This window comes from Mytilus californianus, unplaced genomic scaffold (assembly GCF_021869535.1).
Source record: "Mytilus californianus isolate M0D057914Y unplaced genomic scaffold, xbMytCali1.0.p SCAF_13, whole genome shotgun sequence".
In the NCBI taxonomy this organism is placed as follows: domain Eukaryota; kingdom Metazoa; phylum Mollusca; class Bivalvia; order Mytilida; family Mytilidae; genus Mytilus; species Mytilus californianus.
The window spans coordinates 5,409,878-5,437,857 of record NW_026262615.1 but is presented as its reverse complement, the minus strand read 5'-3'; the positions used below and the strand labels follow the sequence as shown (position 1 = coordinate 5,437,857).

The window sequence follows — 27,980 nt, the reverse complement described above, 5'->3', positions numbered from 1 at the left end:
CCTATCAATATTAATTCCTAAGAGATGTACATCTTGGAAATATCCATAAAAATGTGTCCTCCACATTTAAAAACATTTATTTACTTGTATGCCACATGTGAGAGACCTAGATTATGACAGGTCATAATCTAGGTCAAAGTGGGTTATTCCATTTTCATCTAAGGGTACTGCTTGGAGTAATTTATCTCCCTTGATAAATTGCAATTGGTTTTATAAATATATAAAATAAGCCAACTTTTCCCTAACAAGCTGGAACACTATATTTGTAGAACTTTTTTTGCTAATTTATAATTTTTATAGAAATAAAGAAGAACTATTTTTTCAATGCTTAATATATTAATAGTCATTAAATGACTGGTTACAGTAAGAAATAAAAATGGAGAATGTGTCCATGGGACACATATGATGCCCCCGCTTGCATATAACGTTATAAAGGGGAATAACCTCGAAAACAGTAAAAGTGACATAACCCAAATTTTGAACTTGATCTGTGTTTAGTGGTAATAAGCATTGTGAATAAGTTTTAGAAAGGAAACCAATTATGGACAGACAGACAAGGGTAAAACTTAATGAACACTCCGGTGATGGCGGGGGCATAAAAATATGCTAGATTTGCAGCTAACAGCTAAAAACCTAAAAATGAGTAGAGATGAAGGTCACACTTTCTAATGAATTTAGACTGAAACATTGTATTATTTGTATTAATATGTTAAATATAATGTGGATTCATTGATGTTTATTAGGTACTTATTTTCCGTGGATTCAGAGGGTATAGGTGAACTGTTCAATATAATACAAATTACCCACACCCTTGATTGCAGTATTTGAAATCAAGTATCCACAAAATTACATTTTTTTTTCAATCTACTTATATTAATGGTAACAAAAATATATGAATCAACAGTAATTGGATTGGAAGGAATCAATTTGAACTTCATACTTCTGCATTGTTGGTGATTTTTTAACTCTTCTTTTCATCCCTCAAGTATACAGTGCAGAAGAAGGCATAACATGAGGTTTTGTCACCAAGTCATAACAGGAAAGTTGAAAAGGGGATAATTGAATTGAGTCTGATTCCCAAATGAATCGCATAGACAGTTTCTCATTATTAAAATAATCAAAGGTTCAGATCTTGACCAGTTTTTATTTTTACCTGTTATTAGAATTCCCAAGAGGAATTTCTCCAAAGTTTTTCCTTCCACGACCTCTGCCTTTCCCACTTTTTGTTTCTTCTTGACTGATTTCCACGTCATTACCAACGTCTGATACAATCATAACTTCATCCTTTGCCTGGCCCCTTTTCCTTGGCGATGGCATCTGAGACTGGGGAGAGGCAACAGGAGGAATTGTTACACGTTTAACAGGTATGGCATAAGCATGATCAGAGAAATGAGGGTCTAAACCTGAAAGATCTTGTGCTTTAGTCTGAAAAATTTAATTAATACATGTATAATAATATAAGGAATAACTAATCAAGCCCATGTCAGAGTTGAATTGAATCTAATCATGAAATTCTTTTTTTCGTTCTACTAGTATACATATTGAATTTTTAAATGTACATATCTTTTTTTATCACATTGAATTCTAATGAAAGTATCTTTTTATAGACTTGATAAGGGACTTTTCTTTTTGAATTTTCCTTGGAGTTGGGTAATTTTTTTATTTTACTTTTTTTTTATTACATTGCTGTTTTAATGTTAATGTCTTTTTTATAACATTGACTTCAAATGTATATATGCTTTTTTATAGCATAGATTTTAAATGTAATTCTAATATGACGTGCTTCTTTCTCTTTGTAAACAAAACAGTGATAAAATTCTCGATATATCTATACTAAGCGCAGACTCAGAGATATCCATAATAATGGATGTTACAATATACCTCCCTCGTAAATCCACATGTATTGGAACCTATTTGCAAACGCTATGCCGATTTTATTGTTTTAAAAACTGCAATTGAAAAAAAGACTACAGAACTTTTATTCTTATTCGGATGCATAGCAAAAAGAATTAATGCACAAGAGCTCGGAGAAATCTACAAAATCAAAATAAAATAAAATTCCGCGAAAGTCAATTAATGCTTTTGGCCCATTTAAGTCATTTCAAAACACGACGTCATACAAATGAAAACGCTAAAGCTGAAGGTTTTTCCGTTACGTGAACCATCGAAATTCGTATAATATTACATTAAAATGGATTTTTGAGGTAGGTGTTGTTTTATTTTCTATTTTATTGCATTATTCGCATATTTACTGATTTCAGCAAGTCAACGTGGCGGCTCCTTAGTTACTAAATGTCAACTCTGGATTTGACGGTAGCTTACGAGAAAAAACATGTAAATTAAAAATGGCAAATGTTAGTTTTGAGAATTAAAAGAATTACAAAATGAATTAAGCACATTTTTTCTAGCGGTTGATTATGAAATAATTCATGCAAGCTACAGATTTATTAGAATGTTTTAGCTTTATCTAACAGAGAGTAAAAAAGAACAGCCACACACACGGCATACCCACCCTCGCTTCAGTTTTTTAATGACCGTATTTGTCCTATTAGAATCGAAATAATTCATGGAAGCCATAGATTTGTTGTAAATTTACACATGGCCGGACCGTGATATTCATTAATTTTATCCCTCGCTAACGCTCAGGATAAATTTCGAATATCACGGCCCAGGCCATGTGTAAATTTCCAACAAATCTATGGCTTTCATGAATTATTTCTTAAATAAACTGTTGACACAGAGATATGTCTTGCCTTTTTGTAATTTTGGTAGTATAATGCAAAACGTTCAAAGTCACTGAACCATTATTTAATGTGCAGGACTAAAATAACCTCCATGAAAATGACAAACAGCATACTAAATACTACTGACTTATCATATTTACATTAAAGAAGTCACAATGTAAAAGTTTCAAAGTCAATGAACCATGATGAGAGGATGGGGCCATATAATCTCCATGGAAAAGAGACTAGCAAATGCTAATACAACTGCATACCGAATAGCATTGACATAACATTAGTGGTTCCTCTTAAACTTATCTAATTACAAACTTTGTCATGTAAACTATGAAAAACATTCAAAGTCAATAGACCATGACTAAGGGGGTGGGGCCAAAAATCTCATTGGAAATGAGATGTGCCAATCGAGGTTCTGGAAATTTTTTCACACAATTTCGGTCCTTTTGAGATGACTTAAAAGTTAGTGTCCTTTTTTCAAATTGTCCAAATCACACTCAATTCATAGCATCAAGGAACTTGTATTGACTGTTTCAACGCATTTACTTCATGAATTTACTTACCATTTTTCTAAAAACGTTCAAGAACAGTTTGGGGAAGGCAACAGTTTAAAATTGAAATGATTTTAATGTCTCAAAATGGTAAATTTCTCAGACATCGCTAACATTTCTTTCGATTTTGAAGAGGAAATTAAAACCGGTAGTTTTGCGACAATACTAAAGTACGAGAAATTCTGGATTCATTTCCGGGATTCGTTTTGTTTATCAAATTGACAGGAAATCACCAGCTTTTTAAATTTTAATACCTTTAAAAGTGTTTGAAATTAATTGAATATAACAGATAACAATTGCACTCGTTTAATATAGCATGAAATCATTTTGCATTTTACGATTAAGTGTCTAATCCGCCGAAGACAATTTCACGCAAGCATATTTTATAGTAAATAAAGCACATGTGTAACTTGTGAAATTAAGTTTTAATTTTTAAATCAGAATCGACGATTGTCTTTGACCATAAGTAATTAAATAATGAAGACAGTTTTCATGGAAATTTTACTTCTTTATGATATTATATTAGTTCTGAGCTTGTGATCAATATCAGGTGTGATTTAAAAACACAGGTAAAAAGTTATTAGCGATCATTAGCCAATATTTCCTGGAGGCATTAATATAGTTATTAGGACCCTCAGGATTATCATACTATACTGGAGTGGCAGTTTTATTACAGGAAAGGGATTACAAAACAAAAACAAGCACAAAATGGCGATTAAGAAACCCAGTCTCAATGAAATGACAGAAATTATTTCTGTAGAAAAATAAAATTTGTCATAAATCCAGATCTGCCGTTTAGGACAAATAGCTTTCAGTTTAGGTCATGACTGGCAAATATGACTGTTTCCCGACCCTTGGTGCCAATGCTTATGCATCTACATACCAAATACCATTGACCTACCACTAGTGGTTCCCCATAAACTGACTTAATCGCAAACTAATACATGTAAAGTAAAAAAAAGTTTCAAAGTCAATAGACCATGACTGAGGGGGCTTGGCCAAATAATCTACATGTAAATAAATAGTGCCAATGCTAATACAACTGCATACCAAATATCATTGCCCTACCACTAGTGGTTCCCCATAAACTGACCTAATCACAAACCAATACATCGTTGATGCCACCAAAGGCTTTGGAAACAGCATACCTAAGCAGGCCTGGGGCCATTACATTGCAATGTAATGCATTACATTACAATTACTTTGTGATTCTTCCATTACAATTACAATTACAATTACATTTTTTTTCACATGTAATGCATTACATTACAATTACTTTGCCTGTGTAATGCATTACATTACACATTACTTTTTCAATATAAAAACATTTAAAAAACAGATTTTTATAAGAAATTGATAAATATTACCGGGGTATATGTACATATATATACAGTGTTAGTGACATAGACTTCAAATACTTGAAAAATAAATAAATTATCATATAATTTTGTTTCTAACATTGATCACTTAATCATTAAGACATCATAAAGGGATTTCAAAGGGATATAATAAATGTGCAATTAAAGGATTATCTTGTTAAATGCCTAAGGGCTCTGTGAGGACAAACATAATTTGAGAAGATTTGATTTCATCCAAACATTCTGATATTAATTAGGTAAAATAACAACCACAGCTTGGTGTAAAAATGTTGATTGACATATTCAATCTTTCATTGAAATACATGTAAGGTGTGTATAGAATTATGAAAATTTCATCTTCATATTTTGTCCATTCGTCTATATAGTTTTGTTTAATAATTATTTTTAGAAGATTTTTTAAGGGCAAACTTTCTATAATGATTTAATACAGTAATTAACTGTGAAAATAATGATATTCAATATTTTCTTTTGTTTTTGTTAATATTTTCTTTTTATTTTACTATATTCTTCAATTCTATGTATTTTACCAATTTGTAATGAAAAGTAATGTACATTAATGGAGGCATTACATTGATTTTTAACTAAAGTAATCATTACATTACATGTAATTGTAATGCAGAAAATGTGCATTACAAATTACTTTGCATTACATAAAAAAAATGTAATATTACAATGCATTACAATTACAAATTACCATTACCCCAGGCCTGTACCTAAGTCTCGCTTTTGACTCTGTCAAGGCAAGGCAATAAAGTAAAAAATGCGAGGAATTAGATCTTTTCCTAGGCATTCTAACTGTGTACTGATGCATTATCATTGACAGCACCTACTCTTATAGGATATCATAGGAGTAATAAATTAAAGAATTATTTCAGTGAAATATCTGGGGTTTTTTTACTGGGAAATCTAGGTATTTCATTTCATTGTGGTAAAAGTTCATTGTTATATCTTGGAAATAATCCTCTTCTACATAAGTTAAATCTGAAACCTTTGAATTCTGTGAAAGAACAATAGTTTTAGTAACTTCCTGTCAGAATTTTGGAGTAAATTCAGGATAAGACAAGTGTATGGTTGTGATAAGTCTGGTCTCCTGTAGCTATTATATTGAAGTAACTTCCAGTCAGATGTTTGGAGTAAATCAGGGTAAGACCAGTGTATGGTTGTCATAAGTCTGGTCTCCTGTAGGTATTATATTGAAGTAACTTCCAGTCAGATGTTTGGAGTAAACTCAGGGTAAGACCAGTGTATGGTTGTCATAAGTCTGGTCTCCTGTAGGTATTATATTGAAGTAACTTCCGGTCAGATGTTTGGAGTAAACTCAGGTTAGGATGAGCGTATGGTTGTGATAAGTCTGGTCCCCTGTAGGTATTATATTGAAGTAACTTTCAGTCAGATGTTTGAGATTAAGTATTGGGCAAAAACAAAGGTATAATGGTCCCTCTTAAGCTTGTGTTCAGAAAATTCTAGTGAAAGGGATAATAATAATGTTATAATGCCACGAAGTAAAATAAAAAGTGGACTGCACAAAATAATAAGATAAATGCCTTGGTTTTATATAGACAACTTCCTACCTGCTTCACAATGATAGGACTATGAACATGCTCTGACTGATCAAAATGACTCACGTCAAATATGTTTATCAAGTCCTCCGGCTGATTTCCTATCACATCTGTGTCACTTTCAGGTGACCCTGACCTCTGACCTGTGTTGTTGTAAGGTTCTACAGTGGTCTGTTGTAGGATCTTCTGAGCCTCTTCGGTGGACAGGAAATCATCGAGTCGACTCAGATGTTCCTCAGAAAAACTGCTGAAAGGATTCTTTTCTTGCTGTAAAAAATTCCAAGATCCATATTAAAGTTGGTGAAACAAACTGAAGATTTTCTTTACTTCCGCTGTTCCTCTTTACAATACATATATATATTCATTGTATCATGTATATATATATATATATATATATATATATATAATTGATAGTTCAATAAGTGATCACAGATCATTCAAAATATGAAACGATGTATGACATTAACATGACTATATAACTTCCAACCTCTTGCAACTACATGTATGGTTTTTGTCAGAAAATTGTAGTTTCAACAAAATGCAAATTTCATATAGAAACCTCTATAGATTTGATAGAACCCACAAAAAAATATCCACAAAAATTTGATTTTTCTCCAATACATGAAAAATAAATTAAACCAATAATATGCAATTTTTGGACCACATGTCGAACTCTTTACTCCGATGAAAAACTATCAATATGTGGATTGACATAACAATTTTATAAATAATTCCAGCCTTTATTTATACCTACACCTAGACCATGTAGACCCTCTAATGGTATTTATACCGACACCTAGACCATGTAGACCCTCTAATGGTATTTATTCCGACACCTAGACCATGTAGACCCTCTAATGGTATTTATACCGACACCTAGACCATGTAGACCCTCTAATGGTATTTATACCGACACCTAGACCATGTAGACCCTCTAATGGTATTTATACCGACACCTAGACCATGTAGACCCTCTAATGGTATTTATACCGACACCTAGACCATGTAGACCATCTAATGGTATTAATACTGACACCTAGACCATGTAGACCCTCTAATGGTATTTATACCGACACCTAGACCATGTAGACCCTCTAATGGTATTTATACCTATACCTAGACCATGTAGACCCTCTAATGGTATATTTATACCTACACCTAGACCATGTAGACCATCTAATGGTATTTCGCCAATGTGCTCCACATCACTGGGATCTACATCCAAAGCTGTTGCTGAAGTTACAGGAAGTGAACTTTGAACTATAGTAATGACTCGCTCTGACGTCTGGCTGGATTCAGTAGACATCACACAATGGAGTTTTTCTAAAAACGAGACAAAAAAAATCATTAAAGCATAACAACCTTATACATGTTATATATACATTCCATTTATTTTGAAATACATAAGAAGTTAAGTATCCCTAAATCCTATTGAACATTTTTTAAGCAAAAAATATTTTTCTTCAAACCATGCTACCAGCCTTTGCTCTTGGGATTGGTACTTAGTGTCTTTTTACTGTTTGTTTTTATACTTAGTTCTGATCTGATGAGTCAAGCTATATTTGCTGGTCTTCATCTATATTTTTGTTATGGTTTTCCAACTGCTTTGTGTCACTGATGAGTGACTTAAAACTTTGTCGTAAGAGTTGTTAAATGATTTGATGTATTAAAATTTTGTTTTCTTTCATATCTTGGGCAGTCTACACCAAAATCTTTTCCAACTACTAGTCAGAAGACCAATATTCCTATATTTTTTTAGGTGTCTCAACAAAATTTTTCAAATACCTACTAGTCAGAATCAAATTTTACTAGTCTGGGGCATCGGACTAGTGGCTAATCATGCTAATGGTGCAGACTGTCTTCCAACAAGGCTGTTTATCCATTTTGTACGCGTTCAGAAGTCAGCATCCTTTTTGTCGGTATTTTAGGATACATGTGTCAGTAGTGTGAGGTAGCAAAGCGATGCAATCTGCTAGGGGGGTATGGGAGCATCCGCCTCCCACAGAAAATATTTCAATAATTTAAAGCCTGTGCCTGCATTCACACAGCTGTTTGAGTGATGTTTTGCACATACAAAAAAAAACCTTTATTTCTGAACAATCTGTACAAATAAACTGCTCTGTTCCTACCACTTTAATTTACTCTTTTTACATCAGTTTTCCCTTTGAGCTTCCCCTATGCGATCACATAAGGTGTCAAGATTCAGGTAAGGTCATACAGAAAAGCTTTCAGCAAAAGAAAGTATGGGAAGACAATAATTCAATATCAGAACAGCATGAGAGTTTATGGTAAAAGGTATATCCAGAAAAACAATTCAATGGCATTTAAATTTTTTCTGAAGATTTGGATAAAATAAACATGATAAAGATTTTCTTTTTAAAGTAAGTCTTATGTACTTGTACATGTAAGTTTTATCTCTGTAACCATACATTGCCATAAGACATGTTGCCTTCAGGTTCACACTTTCTATACGTTTATGCCCCTTTGAAAATTAACCTATGTCGGTTGGTCACTTAAACTCATAAATGGTAAGTCGTAGACACCTAGGACCTTTACCAATGATCATCATTTCATGACACCTTAAAAATGCCTCAGGGTCAAATTTGTAGGTTGACCTTGACCTTATACCTTGTTAAGGGATAATCTCAGAAACTACTATATTTACAGAAGTCTTGAATAGCGAAACATGTTTACATGTAGGTCATCAAGGCACAACTTTGTTATATTTTGACCAAAGAGATATGACCTCTTGTTAAGAAACATAAAAAAAAAAAATCCCCCCCCCAATTTTTTGAAACCCCTTATGATTCATCACCCCCAAACTCAATCCCAGCCTTCCCTTTGTGGTATGGTTCCTTGCAGTACAATTTCAGAGAGATACATACACTTGAACACAAGTTATTGTCTGGAAACTAGAAAAATGCTTGTTTTTTGGCCCCAAATTCCTAAACATTTAGGGTAATTACCCCCAAACTTACACCCAGCTTTCCCTTTGCATGCTTTGTGATATGGAACCTTGTAGTACAATTTCATAAAGATCCATACACTTACACACAAGTTATTGTCCTGAAACTAGAAAAATGCTTGTTTTTTGCCCTTTTTTGGCCCCTAATTCCTAAAATTTTGAGGCAATTATCCCCAAAATCAATCCCAGCCTTCCCTTTGTGGTATGGTACCTTGCAGTACAATTTCAGAGAGATCCATACACTTGAACACAAGTTATTGTCTGGAAACTAGAAAAATGCTTATTTTTGGCCCCTTATTCCTAAACGTTTTGGGCAATTACCCCCAAACTCAATTCCAGCTTTCCCTTTGTGATATGGAACCTTGTAGTACAATTTCAGAAAGATCCATACACTTACACACAAGTTATTGTCATGAAACTAGAATAATGCTTGTTTTTTGCCCCTTTTTTGGCCCCTAATTCCTAAAATTTTGAGGCAATTGCCCCCAAAATCAATCCCAGCATTCCCTTTGTGATATGAAACCTTGTGGTACAATGTCAGAGAGATCCATACACTAACACACAAGTTATGTTTGGAAGTTACAAAAATGCTTATTTTTGGTCCCTTTTTGGCCCCTAATTCCTTAACTGTTGGTACCATAACCCCCAAAATCAATCCCAACCTTCCTTTTGTGGTATTGAACCTTATGATCAAATTTCATAGAGATCCATTCACTTAAACTAAAGTTAGAATGTGAAAACCAATGTGTCTTCGGACGACGACAACGCCAACGTCATACCAATATACAACCGCAAATTTTTTTTGCAGCCGTTTTTTTTGCGGTCGTATAAAAATTGACAGAACCATGTTGCTTGCACAAGTCTAAGTGCATACCTGTCAACCTCTGAAAATGAAAATGCAGGTCATGACCTGCATTAAAGAAGAAAATCTCAGGTCAAACTGAAACTTTTTTCAGCTGAATTTTATGTATTTAGGGGACATTTTTTCATGTTCACATGTTTAAAAAACTTACTGAAAATAATTAAAAAATTTAATTTAATCTTTTCATTGCATGTAGTCAGGGGTACTACTTAAACAAGTGATTTCAGAATCACTTCTTCAAGTGATTTTGGCTGTGAAATATTAAAAATCTTCACAACAAGAATGCACACGCTGAAATGTCTCGCCTTCTTTACTAATCATTGATATTATGTTGATAGTCCTAAATATAAAGCTTTATTACAACTGTCACATAAACTTAACATTACCCAGGTAAACTAAACACTGAGCAATGAACCTTGAAAATGAGGTCAAGGTCAAATAAAACCTGTGTGACTGACATAAAGATCATAAAATATTTCCATACACCAAATATAGGTAAACTATTGCATATAGTATAAGAAAAAAAGACCAAAACTCAAAAACTTAACTTTGACCACTGAACCATGAAAATGAGGTCAAGGTCAGATGACACCTGCCAGCTAGACATGTACACCTTACAATCATTCCATACACCAAATATAGTAGACCTATTGCATACAGTATGAGAAAAACAGACCAAAACACAAAAACTTAACTATAACCATTGAACCATGAAAATGAGGTCAAGGTCAGATGACACCTGCCAGTTAGACATGTACACCTTACAGTCCTTCCATACACCGAATATACTAGACCTATTGCTTATAGTATCTGAGATATGGACTTGACCACCAAAACTTAACCTTGTTCACTGATCCATGAAATGAGGTCGAGGTCAAGTGAAAACTGTCTGACAGGCATGAGGACCTTGCAAGGTACGCACATACCAAATATAGTTATCCTATTACTTATAATAAGAGAGAATTTAACATTACAAAAAATCTTAACTTTTTTTTCAAGTAGTCACGTGCACTGAACCATGAAAATGAGGTCAAGGACATTAGACATGTAACTGACGGAAACTTCGTAACATGAGGCATCCATAAACAAAGTATGAATCATCCAGATCTTCCACCTTCTAAAATATAAAGCTTTTAAGAAGTTAGCTAACGCCGCCTCCGCCGTAGCCGCCGGAGCCTCCGGATCACTATCCCTATGTCGAGCTTTCTGTGACAAAAGTCGCAGGCTCGACAAAAATAGACACAGACTTTTAAAATCACTGAAACGAGTAATTTGAGAAGTTAAAATGTAATCACTTCAACAAGTGTTTATAACATTTTCTTGATATTGGTAAATAAAATGCTCCGCAGGGCGCAGCTTGATACGACCGCAGAGGTAAAACCCTGAACAGTTGGGGCAAGTATGGACACAACATTCAAGCTTGATACAGCTTTGCATTTGGATTGTGATTAAATATTTGACACAGCATAGGTTTCTAACACAGAATGAATGTGGTCTAAGAACTTAAAAATTTTAAATTGGACATTCACCTATTATGGTCCAATATCCAAAATCTAAATACATGGTTAGATTCAGCATATCAAAGAACCCCAAGAATTCAATTTTTGTTGAAATCAAACAAAGTTTAATTTTGGACCCTTTTGACCTCAATGTGGACAAAGTTGATAACGGGGCCCAAAAATCAAAAATCTAAATACATGGTTAGATTCAGCATATCAAAGAACCCCATATATTCAATTTTTGTTGAAATCAAACAAAGTTTAATTTTGGACCCCGATTTGGACCAACTTGAAAACTGGGCCCATAATCAAAAATCTAAATACATGTTTAGAATATCAAAGAACCCTAAGAATTCAATTTTTGTTAAAATCAAACTAAGTTTAATTTTGGACCCTTTGGACCTTAATGTAGACCAATTTGAAAACGGAACCAAAAATTAAGAATCTAAATACACGGTTAGATTCGGCATATCAAAGAACCCCAATAATTCAATTTTTGATGAAATCAATGAAAGTTTAATTTTAGACCCGTTGGACCTCAATGTGGACCAATTTAAAAATGGGGCCCAAAATCCAAAAACTAAATACACGGTTAGATTCAGCATATTAAAGAACCCCAAGAATTCAAGTATAAAACCCCATTGAAATTGGTCAAGAAATAAGCAATTTATACGAAGTATCTTCTTTTGCACAATACTGTGCAATTAAATATTTCTTGCTATTGCGCAATACTGTACAATTGACAATTTCTTGCTATTGCGCAATATTGTGCTATTGGATATTTCTTGCTATTGCGCAATACTGTGCAATTGAAGATTTCTTGCTATTGCGCAATACTGTGCAATTGAAGATTTCTTGCTATTGTGCAATACTGTGCAATTGAAAATTTCTTGCTATTGCACAATACTTATTATATAATAATTTACACTTCCTGTTTGGTGTTTATCTCCTACCATATCATTATTATTTGCTTTTAAATATAAATCAGAAATAACCAACTTAAAATGGAAAATTTTAAAAGAAAAAAAAAGGAAAAAAAGAAAAAAAAGGAAAAAAAAAAAAAATCCCCCCCCCAAATTTTTTGAACCCCCTTATGATTCATCACCCCCAAACTCAATCCCAGCCTTCCCTTTGTGGTATGGTACCTTGCAGTACAATTTCAGAGAGATCCATACACTTGAACACAAGTTATTGTCTGGAAACTAGAAAAATGTGTTTTTTGGCCCCTTTTTGGCCCCAAATTCCAAAACGTTTAGGGCAATTACCCCCAAACTCAAACCCAGCTTTCCCTTTGTGATATGGAACCTTGAAGTACAATTTCAGAAAGATCCACACACTTACACACAAGTTATTGTCCTGAAACTAGAAAAATGCTTGTTTTTTGCCCCTTTTTGGCCCCTAATTCCTAAAATATTGAGGCAATTACCCCCATCATCAATCACAGCCTTCCCTTTGTGGTATGGTACCTTGCAGTACAATTTCAGAGAGATCCATACACTTGAACACAAGTTATTGTCTGGAAACTAGAAAAATGCTTATTTTTGGTCCTTTTTGGCCCCCAATTCCTAAACGTTTCCACAATTACCCCCAAACTCAATTCCAGCTTTCCCTTTGTGATATGGAACCTTGTAGTATAATTTCAGAAAGATCCATACACTTACACACAAGTTATTGTCATGAAACTAGAAAAATGCTTGTTTTTTGTCCCTTTTTTGGCCCCTTATTCCTAAAATTTTGAGGCAATTACCCCCAAAATCAATCCCAGCATTCCTTTTGTGATATAAAACCTTGTGGTACAATGTCAGAGAGATCCATACACTAACACACAAGTTATGTCTGGAAGTTACAAAAATGCTTATTTTTGGCCCCTTTTTGGCCCCTAATTCCTTTACTGTTGGTACCATAACCCCCAAAATCAATCCCAACCTTCCTTTTGTGGTATTGAACCTTATGATAAAATTTCATAGAGATCCATTCACTTAAACTAAAGTTAGAGTGCGAAAACCAATGTGTTTTTTTCGGACGACGACGACGACACCAACGTCATACCAATATACGACCACAAAAATTTTTTTGCGGTCGTATAAAAAGACAAAAATTCCATTGAAAAAACAAACTATGTACATGCAGAAATTGTCTTTTGCTTGATTAGCCTGTCAGTTTTTACAGTTTATTGAAAATATGCAAAAACTGGGATAATTTGTAGATCAGGACATACCTTGAAGTAGATCATTATAACTCTAAAGAAAACCAATCAGGTTACCTAATATTGTTGATCTTTGTCTGATACAGTAAGAGTAGTTAATGATATTTGATTATAGAAAAATTCCCAAGGGTACTTTTAAAAGCTTTAGCCCACTAACTTACTGTCCAAGCACACGGGTGAAATTGATATACAAAAGAAAGGGATAATTAGTTCTATCATGGAAGTAATATTGAAAGGAATAACAACGACTAATTAGCATGTATTAATGGCATGCACAGCTCTGTACTAAAGTCATATGATTTTATCCAATTATAGTCTCAGCGCCAAGACCCCTTTGGTTACTATCTGTGATACCGCGGATGATCGAATGATGTAAAAAAATTGAAAAATGGACGAGAATTGTTTACACTACAGCAGTTAAACATGGAAAATTGTATTTATTTTTGCATATTTTTGCTTTTTACCGTTCATTTTAAACTGATCTAAAAGTATTTTCCGATTGAAAGCGAATCCCGAGTAAAACAGGTAATACTGACGAAGCGATCAGGTTTCACATGATGTTTAACAAAATAATGAAGACAAATATATGAAGACATAGATTTTTTTACTATCGAATTGTGCAAAGTTTATCGAGATTTAAAAAAGGATATTTACTTTCAAGTATTTTGAATTTATGTATATGTAATAAATGTCATTGATTACATTATTGAAACTGGACAACTAAAATCAGGATAATAAGTTCGTAAATATCTATTTTAAAAAAATGTTTTAATACAGTTAATATAACACGCTACAGCAAAAATAAAAACAAACAGACAAAATGAGCTTGACCCTATCTGCCTAACCGCAAATTCATTTATACCAATTAGTTTAAAGAATAGAAACGTTTGTGAATATTTTAATTGACTGGTTTACACGCATGACTTGGATTATTCATATTTAATAAAAGGGGGTCCAAACATATTTTTGTACAATCATATTCTTAAATTTTTAAGAAATGGCGTCTTAACTGTCTGTAAATATTAAAATTTAAAAACGATCCACCCATGTTCTCCAGTTTTTAAGATTGAAATAAACAGAAATAGGAAAATTATACTAAAATCAACATTGAACAAATTACTCTATTCGGCAGCGTACATCAGCGGAATGTAACGAGTGGACTATTCAGGTTACTTTGGACGTATATACGACAACAACTTGTCTGTTCGTAATTTTCCGTGAACACGAAAACGACCGAAAAGTGTCAGTGATTTGATCGATCACATACGGAGAATCAACTACCAAAATGTACCATTCCATATCGTAAACTGATTAACGAGTAATCGAAAGATAGGCGGTAACGCAGATGAAACCTTTGAACTGACGTTGTTTTTATTCCTTTCAATATTACTTCCATGGTTCTATGTAGGAAAATTATAGAAAAGTTTGTCAAAATATGGAAAATCAGTGAAATTAGCATTTGAAGATCAAAGGAAACACCAAAATCTCTTAAAAAGGTGATAACTGAATTCATCAAATCACTGAAATAGGTGATAATGAAATCACTTGTTTAAGTAGTACCCCTGACTGTTGCATTTATTAATCATTTGTTAAATCATTGAAATATAAATTTATTATATTATCAATTTAAGCCATACCCCCTCTTATTGTTTCATTCACACTGCTTTAAATCAACCCATAACCATGATAACCTTTTGTTTCATGGTTTGATATAGCAAAGAACATGAAGAAACTCTTTATAGCTTTTCTTTATATTGTAATAACCTTTTTGTTTCATGGTTTGATATAGCAAAGAACATGAAGAAACTCTTTATAGCTTTTCTTTATATTGTAATAACCTTTTTGTTTCATGGTTTGATATAGCAAAGAACATGAAGAAACTCTTTATAGTTTTCTTCATATTCTAATTATAATAGCTTATACATGTATTAGATAATATAATTTAAAGTTTAAGCATTTTCAAGACGTAGAGATGAAAAAGTTATTTCAAAATATTAATTTTTAAATTGTCCTACGAAAGTAAAAATCATTTAACTTAAGTAATATTCTTAAATTCTTTGCATTCAATTTGCCTTAGAATTAAATCTTTTTACAAAGAAACATCAATTTTACAAGAACAATGTATATAGTGTGGCAAAATAGGGGGAGTAACTCGATTTAGTTGTCAAACATCTTTGAAATATACAAATTTGCTGGTATTTCAAACATGTCAAAAGAAAATCACGATAAAACTTAATCAAAGAGCTGATTGCTTTGAGGTTGAAGAAGATGCATAAAAGGTAACTTGAATTACCATAAAAGCAGCCCCACCAACCCAGCCTGCTTTGTCCCATTATTGCTTTTGACATATTTTTTTCTGAACTCAACCAAAACTCACTATACATTTGTACTTAACATAAAAATCTGCAAATACCGTTGATTCAAATTAAAATTTTCTATAACTAGATTCCATACATTCGTCTAAGCATGGTCAACTCGTAGCAATGCAACTTCGCCAAGCAATCATAACAGTAATTGATTAGGTTTCACTTGAAAGTTTTCTGTCAAAGGTAGATAGTTGACCTTAAAAAAAACTGGCTACCAAGATTTTAGTCAATTTTGCTTAAACTACGGTTTTCATTATAAACATATATTGAAAAATTCTAAATATATCCAATGCAGATACATGTATGTGTCAGGCCAAGAATTGTGTTTTTGGCACTTAATAGCATTTCAAACTGGTTCTGTATTCGAGCCTCGATAATGGGCGTATCTAAATGACGAATAACTGTAAAGAGCTGAACTATTTAGTTGTTAAGATCCCATTTTTTATCACTTATAAAATTTTGAATCGTAAGGCAATAAAGGCAATCATTGGGGACATTTCGTACTTTCGAAATGGAATCCATCAACTGACGTTAGTTTGTTCATTGATATTTCTGTCAACTTACAGTGCATCGTTTGATGTGTAACACACCAGCAGATTCACGTGTGCGCTCGAATCTTTATTATCGCCATAACATAATAAATATTCTAACTTTCGTTTAAAGAAACACATGTTGTCTAAAACTGGAATATGACTTGATTGCATTAAAGATCTGAATGTAGACGGAACAACTCAATCCGTGTATTTTTTCAAGCATCATTGATTTGAAGTCGTACTCTCCACGTAGATACTTGACTTATCAATATTTTGAACCTTTCGTATGCACAAATTGTCAATTAAATTTCCCATTTGTGCACATGCACAGATGTGTAACCAACATGGTTTAGATTAACCCAAATAATCCAGTTGTTTTATTCCAATAATTCCAATCATTAATCTACTAAAGACAATTATTACAACAATCAGAGAATTATTATCATGACCTATTAATGCTCCAAAACAAGCCATCAACTTTTAATTAATTTTTTTTCAGGTGTTTTCGTGAATTTCGAGAATTTATACCATATAAATATCTGAATAAGTTTATTATACTTGAATACCCTTAATTTAAATATTTTTTAACAAACGCAAGGACGTATAAAACATCCTTGATAAAAGTAAGAAGAAGGAACCCAGGGCGAACGTATTCTATAGGCGATAGAACTCAGGATGAACAGACCAAGGGCGAACATGTAAACAGGGCGAACTGACCCAATACCAAATTCACGCATGCGTACTACAAAAATATACATTAAAAAAATCCGCTTACAAGTTAAAAAATAACCTTCATGTAAGATGAGAGGAAATCTAAAAATTTACATAAATAAAAGGGTATATATTACTACATTAAACATGATAAACTATAACACTAACGATAGTGATTGTTTTTCAAGCCTAACTTATTAATGAAAATGATGCAGTTGCTTAATCATGTGTAAAATTTGGTGTCAAGAAATGGCACGGAAGTTGTTATGAAATTGTAATACGCAGAAACATGAGAAAGGGATACGGCATACAACCTGGTAACGGTTCAATGATCTTACAGCCGGCAGTAAAGGCTTTCAGAAGACTTGAAGTCTTCTTCCACCAAAAAGTCTTGAGACAAAAAGACCACTGAAAACGGGTCAAATGCCGAAATTACAGGTTATTTGATCACCCAGGAAACTACAGAAAAATCTTGGGTGAGCTCTTAAGGTTCATCATAACCTTATAGCAAATATGGACGTATTAACACCACAAATTTCACGCTGAGTACAGACAAACCTGTCAACCTTGAAAAGTTTTAGAGCATGGCTGGAACTATTCTATACATTTTTTTTCATCCTGCAGAAGGTGCCAAAATTAACTAAGTTGGGAAAGAGTTTTGAGTAGCTCCCCTCATATAATAAGTGTTGTGAGTTGTATTGATTTAAATGGACAATAGATGGAAAATAAATACCTGCATACAATAGATTTACACTGTGTAACTGAGTGGACCGTATCAAATGAAACTCAAGTGTTAGTTTATTTTGCTATCTTCTGCAGACTGGAAAAAAATGCACATCAAAATCCATGCAGATAAGTTTTTAATTTTCTGAAACATAAACTACATATAACATTTATATATCTAGGTCCAGCCATGCCTAACACTTTTCTAGATGCATAGGTTTGTCTGTACTCGAGAGTAGATTCTTGTTTACCCTCTTTAAATAAAGAATTTATTATTATTATTATAGACTTTGTGGTGTAAACACAGCCATACAGTTGACAGGTACATTGTATGTAGTGGGCACATAAGCTCGGGTTTTGGGTGACTAGTCATGCTGGTCGTAACCTCTTATGATGTGTAAAAAAAAATAAAAACAAAACAAAGGGACATTTTACTTTCCTATCTAGGGGGCTAATGCTGTATCTCGAAGAAGCATCAAGGATATTGTGTCGTCCAATCCCCATACTCAGAGCACTGACAACAATCTCTGCATTTGAGACTGCCAACCATGTGCCATGATGTGGGATGTTTGGTTCAGATTTAAGTTTTAGAAATTGATTGAGTTGCATCAGAGATTAATTCCAATGACAAGCATAATTTGAATAAAGTCAGTGAATTAGTGTTATAATATCTAATTGCTTGTCGCCTCTTATAACATGATCTAAATGTTTTCTGGAGGAAAATGCAGACTTTATTGTAAACAACAAGGGTCAGTCAAAACACATGGCTTACTGAAATCTCTTTTGTCGGCAATTAGGACACAACTTTCAACTAAAGGTACTTCATATACAAACCTTTTTCATCACAATATAAAACATTAAAGTCCGATCAAATCCAAATGCAAACGACAACGTGTAAACGTGTCATATTGCAAATAAAGAGTTGATTCATTTACACAACTTCCCACATTATGCAGTCGCCATTTTCGATTATCACGTGACCTCTATTTTCAATCTTGCAAATCTCTCTGTATCTTTTCAAATCAGGAATAATGCTTTTAAAAGAACTAAATGTTCATTAGAATATTAATATTCTTCAATTTTTTAAAATCTATAATTAACTACTTGGTAAACTAAACGGTTGTTTGCATCGCATTTTAGTTGTAAATATGACCTTCGGTACTCTCTAGACTTTCCATGACGAAAGTATTTGGCGGGAGTTTATGAAAGTCACCACACGTGTAATTTCCCGAAATAACGACTTATTTTCAAAGGAAGAAACATGTCTAACTTTCATAGACGACAATGCAGCCTACATATCAGAACCAAATAAGTTAGTTGGAAGTTATCATGTTTGATTACTCAAATCAATGAGTCAGTTTACTACTGCATCAATGTCTCTGAGCTACTATTGATATATAAATGCATGTGTTGTAATACTATTAATAGTCTCAGATAAGCTGTAGCTTATTTACAGTGAATTAGATCTCACAGGGGGAGGGGCTATAAACCTTATCACTATTTGGGAATCTTTGACACTTGACCTGAGAATCTGTGACACTTGAAAACAAAGACGTACAACAGCAAAAGTAGGCGAGACACTGGGTTCCACAGAACCATTACAAATTTTTTAAATCCATTTATTTGCCTTTTATTTTGTACACAATACACCTTATCGCTATTCCCGCTTGACCCGAGAATGTGTCCTGCTCGCACTTTTGACGTCATTATCAAACATCACTTTTCCATTGTGGCGTCAGACATTTTCTATTATGACGTCAAAATTTTACGGGAACTTGTGTGATGTTCAGTAATGGCGGACAAATAGCGATAAGGTGTATGTTAATAGCCATGATAAATGGTTGCACCTGTCACAAACTGAAAAATGTAGTGATGTCATAAAAAATTTATGATGTCATCAGTGTTTTCAGGGTCAAGTTTTGGAAAGACAGCAGGCAGAAATGGGGATATTTTTGGTCTAACACTGAAAATAAGGTCACTTCTACATGGAAAATTTGAAGTAGTTAGAATTCCATAAGGCTGATTCCCTATATCAATTAAAGCTAATAATAATTTGAAAAAAAAAACCAAGTGAGTTATTAAAAGATTTTAAATCTCATCATAATAGATGGAATGTGCCTTTATAGATTAATTAGCTATATAAATTAATCAAATTAATATACAGGAAAAAAACAAAAGTAAAAGTCAATGTTATCATTTTTCTTAGTTAACTAAACCAATTTTTATTTTTTTATTAAATTTTTCAAGAAGTGAGCAATTCTTTTATTTAGCAGTTCTGATAAACACAGCAACTTTCCCTTTCTGTTTGAGGCACCTGAACCATGCAAGATGTACCATTTCATACCAGTTTCTGGTCACATCATATCAATGGTCATCTCATTTGCATAAATAGAAATGTAAGGGCTTTTCAATGGTGTCTCCAGGATACCATTGTTTATGGTTTATCTCATTTGCATAATTCACCAAATCAAACGAATGTTTTTGAACATGTTGAATGATAAAAAACTGTTTTTTTTAATGATTTTAATCCTTTTCATTTCTTACATAGCTTATAATTTTACTTGTCAATTGCAATTGAGTAAACAAAACATAATTCTTTTCTGAAATTAGCTGCCTTGTTTCTCATTAACATAAAGATTACAAGTTTGTTCTATTACAGAGAAGCTTTTTTTAACCAGGTTTCATTACCTATCTTTTTAGTAATGGTGAAAAGATTGCTAATTATACGAAAATGGTAGTATCTAATAGCAATAGTGGTAAAACTGGTGACCATGTCAGAACTAGAGTAAACAGGAATCAGACAAACCCCAAGTGTCGCAGAGTAAATATTCAGCTGTCACAAGATGAGCCTAAACATATGACAGAACAGCAAAGTGAGTTGGAGGGAGTTGTAACACAGCAAGATAATGGACTGAAAACAGAACACAGGGATGGAGAGCATAGTTCTACTCAAAATGAAGAAAATGGTATGAAAACTAATAATGTAGAGGTGAATGGTATTCAGTCAACTTCGTCTATTGTAAGCTTTAACAGTTCCAAAGAAACAAAAAATAAAAGGCAATCCATTTCACAGGCAGAAATGCACATACAGAAAATGCCAGTCATTCATGAGGATGGCAAACAAATGGCCGTATGGACAGACATCAAGGAAATAATTTTCCCATCATGTTCTGATTCACTGTGTGACATTGTATTGACTGTATTAAAAGAAATTCTGGACTACCCCCAAAACGAACAAAATGCCAGCCCATGCACTCCAAAACAACAGATGGCATTTTTAAGGAATTTTAGGATTGTTCCATGTGGAACACTTTTGGTCAACACCAAAACAATACAAGAAAAGATTCAGACCTTGAAAAGCATGGTTAGAACCCGTCATATCACTACTGAGGAAGTCCACAGTCGAGAATGTCATTATTCGAAGGAGCACATCAGTCATGACAGTCTTTTGACACCTGATCAGAAAGTGACCAGTGAGTTCCAGAAAATGAAATTAGTGGCAAATAATAAGTTCTGCTGGTGTGTTTTACCATGGAGACAAGAAAAAGAAATCTCAAAAGATGGAGGTAAAAAAATAATTCTAATCCAATCTCACTGTCATAGTATGATTTTGCCTTCATTTATCATGTTTATATCTTTTTTAAGTTTTTATTTTTGATAAAATTAAAACAAAAACCTTCCATATCAGAGGGGGGATAGGACCTTTATCGGGACTCCGTGATCGGGTGTTTTTAAGTTCGGGATTTCGGGATTGATCCTTTCGGGATCCTGGAATTCTTTTTTCCAATTTCGGGATGTCGGGATTTAAATTTCTTTAAATTCAGGACCTCAGGATTTCATGTTTTTAAGACCGGGATTTCGGGATCAGGATCCCTCTCACCCCCCCCCCCCCCCCATATCATTAATATGATAAAATGATTTGAATAAATAGCTTAAAAATAAAACACCGTTCTGTACCAGAATTTGTTTAAATCTAGCAATTTCGATGCAGAACTGCATTTCTCCTTTAATGCCTTTTTAGTGAAAATCTTGACCAGACAGTTACAGTCATAATTTGCAATCAATGGTTACAGAATACTCCCGTAAAAAAAAATAAAAACTTTGGATAAATAATGATTTGTAATGTTTTTTACATATTATAGAATCTGATCCAATTATCTACAATGGACGGTACTTGATTCCTTCAATGAAGCTTGGTGTCAGACCATATGTTCCTATGTCACTTGTCTACCCCTACTTTAGACAGTTCTACAATTATTTGTTTGATCTGAGTAGAGACCATCTGATAGGAACAGGCAGTGACATTACTATTTGTCTATCTCCCCTGGAGGCAAACTGTATGTCCAGTTATATTGCTAGGCAACAAGGATGGGGTAAGCTTTAGCATTTTGACAGTATAAAGTATGATTTCTTTGTTTGAAACAGTTACAAGAATAGGGTATTTGTCTAGCAAGACATCAATTCAACTTCGTTTGACTACATATGTCTCATGATGTATGCTTCCTGTGATGTGACCTCAATCGTAGATTGATTGAGCATGTGCTTAGCATGTTCAGTTATTGAAAAGAATTTCAGCTGAAAAGAAAATCTTGAGAAGACTGCAGGAGGACCAATTTTGTTGAATGATTCAGACTGCAAAATAAATGCTTCTTGTATATAGGATAATGATGATAAGCTTTATCATATGAAATCAAACAAAAGTCGGAAAAGAATTATTTTTGCTAATGCATGTGCTTACCTCTGAATTTAAATTTATATAAAAAAAAAGAGGCAATTATGACTATATTTTGACAAAAACAACTATATCTTTTGAACAGACGATACATTTTTAGTGACACACATCAGATTTTATAGTTCTCATTTGCCTTTGCGCGATGAAAAATGGTACCAATGTATTCGTTTATAAAATTTTATATCATTTTCTAAATGTTGAATTAAAATGAAGTTAAATAACTGGCAATAAGAAACCACCGCACTAACATGACTAAGTCGGCTCCCTTCATTTACAGCAAACTGATAATTAATCAAACACTCAAGGAGACTAATTAACATCTATCTGTTTGATGATAATATTTGTACCCATGATTCCATAGTTATAAAACGAGATTTGGGAGGACCACCTATGGGGCTTTCCACTGATAATGGGGACATCATGATTGCCTTACTATATAGTACAGCTTGCACACTTCGTCTAGTAATGGACTTCTGGTAATACTAATACATACTTAGCTATATATATTCATTTCTAAATGCCTCAACCAAATCTTTTAAAGTTATAAACAAATTATGTAACTGCAATTTTTGCTCAGTATTGTAAAATGGCAAAGTTTGCTGAACTCAGATATGATTTTAAAATGAGAGCATCATGTTTCATGAAACCCATTCATCTTTCATATAACTCAAAAATAATCTACATCACATATATATGTTTGAATCAGTTATATTTCAACCTGTAGATGAGTGATGCATATTAAAGACTCCATTGGTCCTTATTTTAGGAGAACATTAGTATACTCTACTAATACTCTTCATATTGATATTTGAATTGCTATTTTTTAGGAGCCAGTTGGCACCACATTACATCACGTGACCTGATGATAGATTGGCAGAAACTCTGTAAACATGTGAAGAATCCTCCAAGTTTGTCAACTGAGAGTCCAGATCTGTCTCATAATGTTGCTATGGTAACACCATTACAGGTAATTTAAGCATCTCAAATAAAAAATAAAAAAAAACAATTGAAAAAGTTGTGTTTGACATTATTAAACCGAAAATAGGAATAGCTTGTGTAAATTGCAAACAAAAAAAAGAAATCACCAATTCACCAACATTCCAACTGACTCCATTTTCAGAAAACGACATCTGTAACAAACATAAACTTTTAGCTACCGCTTTACAAGCAGAACCAAATACAATGAAAGTCCCAACTATGTATTGGCTTCCGAAGCTACACAAAACACCTTACAAATATAGATTCATTTCGTCTTCAAGCCATTGTTCCACTACTAAATTGTCTATTCTTCTTACCAGTACACTTGGTACAATAAAGAACCTGATAATAAATTGTTCAAATAAGGCCTTCGAAAATAGTGGAATTAATTACTTTTGGAGTGTCAAGAACTCGTTGGAAGTACTTGATAAATTGCATGCATATATTGGTGATTTTGAATCTGTTCAAAGTTTTGATTTTTCTACCCTATATACCACATTGCCTCACATTCTCATTAAGAAAAAATTCACACACCTAATTAAATGGGCATTTAAAAAGTCAGAATGTGAATATATATGTTCAAACTCTTTTAGGTCATTTTTTAGTAGCAATAAACAAAAAAACTATGTCAATTGGACATGCTTTGATACTATATATGCCCTTGAATTTTTACTAGATAACATTTTTGTTCGCTTTGGAGATTCCGTATATTGTCAGGTTATCGGAATTCCAATGGGGACTAACTGTGCACCACTTATTGCAGACCTTTTTTTTGTATTGCTATGAGTTACAATTTATGACAAAAATCAGTAAAGACCCATCGAAACAACATCTGATACACAAATTTAATAATACTTTTAGATATTTGGATGATATTTTGGCTCTCAATAATGACGACTTCAGTATGTATACTAAAGAAATTTATCCTGTTGAACTTACTTTAAATAAAGCTAATACTAACAATGACCACTGCCCTTTCCTCGATCTTGATATCTATATCATTAACGGAAAGCTTAATACTAAAATATATGATAAAAGAGATGATTTTTCATTTCCTATCGTTAATTATCCATTTTTAGATGGTGACGTTCCCTTGTCACCATCTTACGGTGTTTATATATCTCAACTTGTACGATTCGCTCGTGTATGTAACAATGTTTTAGATTTTAACGAGAGAAATTTATGTATTACTGAAAAATTATTACACCAGGGTTTTCGATATCACAAACTAGTCAAAACATTTACTAAATTTTATCATCGGTATAAGGACATCATTCGTAAATATAGCTCAACATGCAGACTTCTTACACGTTCAGGTATTTCACATCCAATTTTTTATGGAAATATTCTTTATAAAGCACAAAAATGTCAGTATTCACCTCTGAAACTAACAAAACCTTTAAACAGACTCATTAAGAAGGGATATAGTTACGATACTGTTGTCAGGTCATTAAAGATTGCATATTTTGGCGTTAATATTGATTCACTTATAGGGTCTTTGCATCGGCACTAAACACATTTATTTAAAAACCAGTTGTTGGCATGACACGGGTTATGTTCTTCTCATATATGTTATGATGGTATGATACTAAACCCCTAACGGGAAGGATTGTGCCTGATATTCATATGATGAAGACATAATCTTTCAATCAGTTTAATTGAAGTCTGGAGCTGGCATGTCAGTTAACTGCTAGTAGTCTGTTGTTATTTATGTATTATTGTCATTTTGTTTATTTTCTTTGGTTACATCTTCTGACATCAGACTCGGACTTCTCTTGAACTGAATTTTAATGTGCGTATTGTTATGCGTTTACTTTTCTACATTGTCTAGAGGTATAGGGGGAGGGTTGAGATCTCATAAACATGTTTAACCCCGCCGCATTTTTGTGCCTGTCCCAAGTCAGGAGCCTCTAGCCTTTGTTAGTCTTGTATTATTTTTAATTTTAGTTTCTTGTGTACAATTTGGAGTTTAGTATGGTGTTCATTATCACTGAACTAGTATATATATTTGTTTAGGGGCCAGCTGAAGGACGCCTCCGGGTGCGGGAATTTCTCGCTGCATTGAAGACCTGTTGGTGGCCTTTTGCTGTTGTCTGTTCTGTGGTCGGGTTGTTGTCTCTTTGACACATTCCCCATTTCCATTCTCAATTTTAAATACAGTGAGAGTGAAATCTAAACTGAACAGATACACTAAAGAATATGATTTGAAAGTAAAACAGTTCCATTCTTTAGTTAAATACTGTTAAATATATAATATTAATGTTTGAAGGACCTTTATCTTAAACAAAACACACGCAGGGGTATCAATGTACCAAAACAAAACACACGCAGGGGTATCAATGTACCAAAACAAAACACATGCAGAGGTATCAATGTACCAAAACAAAACACACGCAGGGGTATCAATGTACCAAAACAAAACACATGTAGGAGTATCAATGTACCAAAACAAAACACACGCAGGGGTATCAATGTACCAAAACAAAACACATGTAGGAGTATCAATGTACCAAAACAAAACACACGCAGGGGTATCAATGTACCAAAACAAAACACATGTAGGAGTATCAATGTACCAAAACAAAACACATGCAGGGGTATCAATGTACCAAAACAAAACACATGCAGGGGTATCAATGTACCAAAACAAAACACACGGGTATCAATGTACCAAAACAGAACACACACAGGGGTATCAATGTACCAAAACAGAACACACACAGGGGTATCAATGTACCAAAACAAAACAAATAACTGATAACTATGGTAGTAATGTTTTGATTTAAACAAGCAATATGCATTGATAATTGTTAAAACGTTAGCTTTTGCTATGCTTATGATGAATAAGCCGTAAAAGGTTGAGCTAAGGAAGTACTTCTTTAGCTCAGTCGGTATACACGCTGCCTTGTAACACAGAGGTCCCGGGTTTCAGTCCTGGTGGAGACAAGCAATTTTGTAATGAAATTCATGCTCTCCGATTACATTAGCATCAAGGGTCCGAAAACGCTAATATTTGCCAGTCATGACCTACACAAAGCTATTTGTCCTAAACGGCAGATTGGGATTTAGAACAAATTAATTTTTTTACAGAAATAATTTCTGTCATTTCATTGAGATCAGGTTTCTTTTTTTCCCATTTTGCACTTGTTTTTGTTTTGTTATCCTTTTTCTGTAATAAAACTGTTTCTCCAGTATAGTATGATAATCCTGAGGGCCCTCCTAATAACCATATTAATACCTCCAGGAAATATTGGGTGATGATCACTAATCATTTTCTACATGTGATTTTATTCAAACCTACAGTGATCATAAGCTCAAAACTAATATTATAAAGAAATTAAAATTCCATGACAACTTTCTTCATTATTTAATTACTTTTCAGCAAAGACAATCGACAATTCTGTTTAAAATTAAAACTTGATTTAATTTGTGTAGAAAAAAGTAATTTTGCACGAGTCAAACGTGTGCTTTATTTACTATGTAATAGGCATGCATGGAATTGTCTTCAGCAGATTAGACATTTAATCTTAAACTGCAAAATGATTTCATGCTAAATTAAACAAGCACAACAATTATCTGATATATTCAAACACTTTTAAAGGTAATAAAATAAAAAATGCTGTGATTTCCTGTCAGTTTGATAAACAGAATGAATCCATAAAATGAATCCGGAATTACTCTTACTGTAGTATTGTTGTGAAACTTCCGTTTTTAATTTCCTCTTCAAAATCGAAAGAAACGTTAGCGATGTTGGAGAAATTTAACATTTTGAGTCATTAAAATCATTTTAATTTTATACTGTTGCATTCCATGCATTAACTTTTAGAAAAACAGTAAGAAAATTCATGAAGTAAATGTGATGAAACAGTCAACACAAGTTACTTCACAATGATGGTATGAATCTAGTGTGAACAATTTCGACAGTTTGAGAAAAAGGGGCACAACTTTGAAGTCATCTCAAAATGACCGAAATTGTGTGAAATAAATGTTTGGATCCATGATTAGCATACTTTAATTTTGACAGTCTAGAATATAATACATATTCATAAAAAATACCAGATTTAATGATCAAACAATAAAAAAGTATAATTGTTACTTAAGGCGAAGTGTACGTAATTAACTACTCCACAGATTTTTTAAAAATTTTTCATATGGATTCTGCTTGTAAAAATACATCAGAA

General features: G+C 33.2%; 1 protein-coding gene across 7 annotated transcripts in view; it reads right to left on the bottom strand.

Annotated features, from left to right (window-relative positions):
• The window catches only part of LOC127723054 (PHD finger protein 3-like), a 75,781-nt gene extending 56,542 nt beyond the window's left edge, over positions 1 to 19,239 (bottom strand). For 6 of the 7 annotated variants that reach the window (XM_052229482.1, XM_052229485.1, XM_052229487.1 and 3 more), the window contains exons 1-4: positions 18,924 to 19,239; positions 7,381 to 7,547; positions 6,237 to 6,491; positions 1,154 to 1,425 (exon numbers count right to left, since the gene is read on the bottom strand). In XM_052229482.1, the coding sequence (XP_052085442.1) occupies positions 1,154 to 1,425; positions 6,237 to 6,491; positions 7,381 to 7,530 (677 nt within the window). In that variant the 5' untranslated portion in view covers positions 7,531 to 7,547; positions 18,924 to 19,239. The remainder of the gene's footprint in view (positions 1 to 1,153; positions 1,426 to 6,236; positions 6,492 to 7,380; positions 7,548 to 18,923) is intronic. The other variant, XM_052229486.1, reaches the window with a different exon arrangement.
• Between the last annotated feature and the right edge of the window lie 8,741 nt (positions 19,240 to 27,980).